Source organism: Cyprinodon variegatus, unplaced genomic scaffold (genome assembly GCF_000732505.1).
Source record: "Cyprinodon variegatus isolate N-32 unplaced genomic scaffold, C_variegatus-1.0 Scaffold133, whole genome shotgun sequence".
Lineage (NCBI taxonomy): Eukaryota > Metazoa > Chordata > Actinopteri > Cyprinodontiformes > Cyprinodontidae > Cyprinodon > Cyprinodon variegatus.
Genome location: NW_015150586.1, coordinates 600,272 through 606,934, shown reverse-complemented (window position 1 = coordinate 606,934; position 6,663 = coordinate 600,272). Strand labels below are relative to the sequence as shown.

The window sequence follows — 6,663 nt, the reverse complement described above, 5'->3', positions numbered from 1 at the left end:
CCCGAGTCAATCTGGTACCTACACCGGGCGTACACACAGTTGTTGCACGCAGCTACAGCTAATGCTGTATGACATAATCGCAGGTTTTAAAAGTTCACAGCTGACAATGTTTGTTCTCACACTGATGTGATCTACCTGCTCACACTGTACGTCTAAAAACCAGGTGGGACTCAGCTCCGCAGTGAGATGGCGCTACTCTTCTCGTCTATCAGGAAGCCAAACAAGTAAAGAGGAACATGAAGCTCACTAGAGTGAAACGCGTTGCCTTGGCAATTTGTGCAATTTTGTGCTGAAAGCCCTAAAAAGAAAAAGCGACAACGTATTTGGACGAAGACATGGCTGAACACGCGTGGCTACTATGGTCTGTCACTTTTACAGAAAGAACTCCATTTCACTCATTGCACCCCCACCATGCTTCTGGGTTTTCATCTGAGAGGAAGAAAAAGAATCCTAGTTTGCCCACTGAGCGATTTGCCCACAACCACCTTACGACGGCCGACTGAATTTCTAACATGTTTGACCTTATGATTCCTGATGGGGAGGTGGTCCTTCGAGGCTGATTGCCCCTCGTTACCCCCTGTATACTACATGACACCAATCAGGCTGAAAGTCGGGCCGATCAAAAAATTCTCGCACGACTGGAAACTCTGTCTGAAAAGGGCAAAAATCGCACTGTGTATGCCCCCTTAAGTTTATTTTTAGTTTCTTTGTATTTGTAGTTGTTTTCAAGCAGTATTTTGCTCTTGAGTTACACTCTGTTCCCCCTTTGTGTTTGTTTCCCTTCCCCTTGGCTTCCTTCTAGATGCTTCCATCCACCTGCTCCCAATCAGCTCATTAGTCCAGTCTTTGCTCTGCCTCCCACATTTATTCTCCCTGAGCAGTTCCTCAGTACTGGGTCCTCATCTTTTCCTGGCTCCCCACGTTAATTTTTCCCTGAAATAACTTCTTTTTTTTTTTTTTTTTTTTCCACTTTTACCCGATGTTTTCCAACATCTAGCTGCCATGCACGTGGGCATTGTCAGTTTCACTTCAATAATTGTTGTTGATTGCAGATGTGTCTAGTAGTTCCCATTGATTTTGCTTGTAAAGCGGGGAGAATGGCGCTAGGCTTACCGCCGCGTGACGTCACTGCTGGAAGATGGCAGGAGGGAGGGGTTGCTATATTTGGGCAAAAATGGCCGCTCCCAGACTCAGTGATCGTGATGAAAGTGTTTGTTCATTTTTTTTACTGATTAACGCTAAATTAATTAAATCACAGCGAATGTATTCGTTTTTAGAATAATGATCTATTGATTGACTGTTGGAGTTAAACTTTTAACTGAGGTATTTTTAGCTTAAGGTTGTAGTTCAACTGTTTTTATTTGCTTTACTACCTGATTTTATCATATTTTTAATCTTGCATTTATCTTTTGCTTCTATTTTGCTGTTTAATTCTTGTAAAGCACAGCTGTCTTTGCACTGAACTGCACAGTAGAAATAAACTTGGCTTGTCTCATCATTAGTTGCAAATGAAAACTGTGTTTTGTGTCTTAATATAACGTTTTTTTTTTTGGGTTCTTAGCCGATTCGTCTGAAGTTTTTCCTGCTGTTTCTTCCACCTCACTGTAAGCCATTATCTGCACTGATCGGGCTCGATCCGTACTCAGACTGGGGCGATAAAGGCAGCTAATGGTTGTGAAGTAAACCCAGAGCAGCAATGATCGCCTGATCAATCTGTTCAGGCTAATCCAAACATGCCCAGCGGGAAGCTCGCTGTACATGAGGAGTAAAAGGGGTTTAGGGAAGGATTGGTCTCTGATAACTGGACAAAAACAAAACAACATATAAGGTGGTTGACATTGGCAGCCTGTCCATTTCTGGTTTATTTAGAGAGATTTGGTGTTTGGGATCAAGAAGGCCTTAAAGGGTCTCAGAGGAAACTGAAAATCGCTGAAAAGTATCGGATGATGAGGAGAGGCACCACCTGCAGTCTGATATCCAGGGAGATTATTGAAAAGAACAGGGCAGAGCAGCAGAAACCTGCATTAGGGCAGAACCATTCATTATGCTGCATGAGCTCTCAAAGAAGCTGTGTTACATAATCTGAGCTGACTGTATATGTTTGCATTAGTAGTGAAGTCTGGAGCAATCCAGGCTTAGAATTGGCTTTTAAAGCCTCCAGCATCTCTGTGCTTTAGTTTCTACCACACAGACCCACAAGGAACAGGTATGCAGCCGTGAGGCTGACTGGAGACGTGACTTCGGTGGATTCCATGAATCTGTTCCTGCATCAGTTAAAAAAGGAAGAAATGTTTACCCTTTCTACATGTCTGATTTGTCCAAACAGGAAGCAGTAAAGAGCCTTGTGTTTTATGGAGAGAAATCTGTTCCAATTTTATCGAAAGCAAAGATTATTTTTTAAAAAGAGAAATTTTAAGAGAAGGCATTTAAAAATGTGACTTTGAAAAATTTCCTAATCAACAAAAGAAGGGAGTTTGAGAGAAACTGAGATGTATATGCAAAAGTTCAACCAATATTCTTACAGTTTTATATTTTTTCAGATTTTGTTATAAAAACTGTATTTTCTCTTCTTTTTTTCCAGCTTCGATTTTATCTAAGTTCTTTCACTACAATTATTTAACATTTGTGGGAAGGAGACTGATATGGAGCTAAATTTGGTCCATAAAATTTGTAAGTAAAATTTATCCTGGAAAATAAAAATAAAAAACTACTTTTCAGAATCATTTTTTTTTTTTTACTTTCAGGTGACGGATGTGGATCCATAGCCACAGTTTTCCAAAAAAGTTTTAGAAAAACAATCCACTGGACTTTAAACCCAAGTTTGAAGATGTTTCGCTTCCCTTTGAGGAAGATTTTTAATTTCACAATGTCAAAAATAGCGTTAAGTTCCAGGCTTTATAGAGTTCAACGCTCTGGCTGAACGGCCTATTCCCAGCTGCTGCATTCAGGGACCATGGGTCCTGGGAATGTAATAAATATAATTTGTAATGCACTTTACATTTCAAATAAAATCTCAATGTTCTCTCAAAGTGTACATGATGCTTCACTAACATATGCAGCTTTTTTGTTCAGTTTAAATGTTTTTCTTTTGAACTAACTTTTTTATGTACTTTTTTTCAGGCGCTTTACTGTCACCCATGGGGGGGATTTACCATTAGGCAATATCAGGCAGTTGCCCAAGGCCCAAAGTTCCTTGTTTGTATTGTTATTACAACTATTCCTTATTTGTGCACATTAACTATGTTTTTGACAAAAATCCTTTGGCTAAAATGCCTGTCTTTACCTAGGGCCCCAAATTTCCTTAATCCGCCCCTGCTGCCACCAACTGGTTAGGAGGAGAGCAGCTTTAATCAAATCATCCCACTTGCAAATTTGTGAATTGTTGAAACTTGACTTTTTTTTTTTTATCTAAAAATAACACTTTTTTTCAGATGTAAGTCAAGTTGCCTGTTTTGCTGGTTGTTGTGACCCAGAGGAAGAGAAAATTACATTTTATTTCTGTCTGAGGAGATGCTCCATTTTTCTGCAGCCTAAACACAGCTAATGACATCATTGATCTGCAGTTCACCGCCCTTCCTCCACCAGCAGAGGTCGCTGTTTGCCCCTTTTGCTCGTGACGTACGTCTGACGTAGAAGGAAGAGCAACAACAGACCGCAGCAAACAGCTTGTAACTAACCTGTATTAGCTGACTGCAGATGTATATCAGCAGAATCTGGTTTCAGACGAGCTTTGGTTGAAGGATTGGAGCCAGAGAGGAGCGGAAAGGTGAGTCAGACCCATTTGATCTATTTTCGGTTACAGAAATAGCTTTAGTCAGCAAACCGCTGATTTCATCTTTCTAAGCTTCTGCTTCATGTTTAGGAGGAATTCAAATGGTCAGAAATGTTCCTTAATAAGGAGCGCGGCGGTCATGTAGATAATTTTAATAGAAAAGCTTCATGTTGTTTTTGTTAGAAGATCAGCTGACAGGAGGAAGTTCTACTTTCATTTCCTTTTCCTGCTTCTCATTCAGAGCTTCCTCTGAGCTTCCAGCAGGTTTCCTTTAGTCATCCAGGAAGGAGCAGGAAGTCAGGGAAGGAAACAGAGAGAAAATCCTCTTCCTCTGTTTTCATTGGTCCATTAAGGACATCAAAGCACAAGCCTGTCCCCCAGCCTGTCCACCGATCTGTCCACCAATTTGTTCCCAATCTGTCCACCAGCCTGTCCACCAATTTGTCCCCAGCCTGTCCACCAGCCTGTCCACCAATTTGTTCCCAATCTGTCCACCAGCCTGTCCACCAATTTGTCCCCAGCCTGTCTACCAATTTGTTCCCAATCTGTCCACCAGCCTGTTCACCAAGTTGTTCCCAATCTGTCCACCAGTCTGTCCACCAGCCTGTCCACCAATATGTTCCCAGTCTGTCCACCAGCCTGTCCACCAATATGTTCCCAGTCTGTCCACCAGCCTGTCCACCAATTTGTCCCCAGCCTGTCCACCAATTTGTCCCCCAGCCTTGCCCCTAGTCTGTCCCGCAGTATGTCCACCGATCTGTCCACCAGCCTGTCCACCAATATGTTCCCAGTCTGTCCACCAGCCTGTCCACCAATTTGTCCCCAGCCTGTCCACCAATTTGTCCCCAGCCTGTCCACCAGTCTGTCCCCCAGTCTGTCCCCCAGCCTGTCCTCCAGTCTGTCCCCTAGTCTGTCCCCCAGTATGTCCACCGATCTGTCCACCAGCCTGTCCACCAATTTGTCCATCAGCCTGTCCAGATTTTCTCCTGATCTTACGATTCCTGATGGGGAGGTGGTCGTTAGAGGCTGATCGTTACCCCCTGTTCATTACACCACCCACCATCAGGCTGAAAGTTGGCCCGATCGAAAAATTCTCGCACGACTGAAAAGTCGGCCCGTAAAGGGCAAAAAATCGTACAGTGTACGCCCGGCTTTACGTACAATGTCAGTCAAAACAAATTATAGCCACTTTGGCTAAACAGTAACATGTTATGAATAAACCTGGAGAAAGAATCTGGCTTGTATGTCTGGTCTAAAAACAGCCTCACGCAGGGGAATTCTAAGGCCTTGCAGGAGAAACAGGAGCAGTGAAAACTTTAATAGTAAATAGTGAGTAAATAGCATAAATTAATATATGAAATAACAGAAACTACAAACCGTTGCTACAGATGGTAACAAATGTTACAGAAAATGGTTCTTGATTTTGAATAATGTGGTCCTGGAAAGTCCTTGAACTCAATGTGAGGTTTGGGAGTTCTGACTTGGGTCTCTGCTTGATGGCGCAGGTGAACATAAGAAGTGCGGCGGAGCTCCGAGGGCCGCTGCCATGTCTTCCGGCTGCCCCCCCCAGTCGCCGGCTGTAGAAAAGACGGAGGTAGCGGTGGAGGGAGAATGCCCTCTGCTGGCTGCGACCTTCGCCTACTGGGACAACATCCTGGGCCCCCGGGTTCACCACATCTGGGCTCCCAAGGGCGATCAGCTGATGTACCTCAGTGACGGAGAGGTGACCTTCCTGGCCAACCACACGCTGAACGGAGAGATCCTCCGCAGCGCAGAGTGCGGCGCCGTGGACGTGAAGTTCTTCGTGCTTGCAGAGAAGGGCGTCATCATCGTGTCCCTGATCTTCGACGGCGAGCTGAAGGGGGATAAGAACACATGTGCCCTGTCTGTCATCCTGCCTCAGACGGAGCTGGCCTTCTACCTGCCTCTGCACGCCGTCTGCGTGGAGCGGCTGAAGCACGTCATCAGGAAGGGTCGGATCTGGATGCAGAAGGTGTGCTGGGACTCCTCTGCTCTGCACTCACAGCAGGTCACACCGTTTCGCTTGCCAAGTCCTGCCGCGTCCAGATCACTCACGCATGCTGATGCTCCCTCCTAAGGTCGCCTTAGAGTCACACTTAACCCCAAGGAGCAGAGATTTAGACGGAGGCAGCACAGCTCCATTAATCACCCACTGAGCTGCAGAAGGGGGCGGGGCTAACGGCGTTCTGAGAAACGCTCTGCTTCTCTATGGAGCTGAAATGATCAGTCTGATTAATAAATAATCATCAGTTGATTCATTTATCCAGTAATCATTAAAAAGATAAAGGTTAAGAAGTTTCTCAGAATTTAAAATGTTTTATCCCTTAAAATGTGTAAAAAAATGTTTTCATTCACATTTTTTATTTTTTAAGTAAATTGATTTACTAAGATTATCTTTTTATTTATTTACTTAATTGATTAAAACATTTAAAACTAAAATACATTCATATATGGAAAAGAAAACCACCAGATTTAGAACAGCAGCTAAAGTTCATCCTCTCTTTAAATTATTTAGATCAGTTGATTAAAATAATCAACATAATCGGCTTCAGTTACAGTTTGCATCCATCCATCATCCATCCATCCTTCATCCATCCATCCTTCATCCATCCATCCATTATCCATCCATCCATTCATCCATCCATCCATCATCCATTGATCCTTCCATCGATCATCCATCCATCAATCCATCCATCCTTCATCCATCCATCATCCATCCATCCATCCATCATCCATTGATCCTTCCATTGATCATCCATCCATCATCCATCCATCCATCATCCATCCATTTATCATCCATCCATCCATCCATCCATTTATCATCCATCCATCCATCATCCATCCATTTATCATCCATCCATCCATCCATC

General features: G+C 43.5%; 1 protein-coding gene across 1 annotated transcript in view; it reads left to right on the top strand.

Moving 5' to 3' along the window:
* Positions 1-5,255: 5,255 nt before the first annotated feature.
* LOC107085773 (chromosome unknown open reading frame, human C9orf72) overlaps positions 5,256-6,663 on the top strand; it is a 16,512-nt gene continuing 15,104 nt past the window's right edge. Inside the window, exon 1 of the mRNA XM_015376319.1 lies at positions 5,256-5,765. Coding sequence (XP_015231805.1) covers positions 5,319-5,765 — 447 coding nt within the window. The 5' untranslated portion in view covers positions 5,256-5,318. The remainder of the gene's footprint in view (positions 5,766-6,663) is intronic.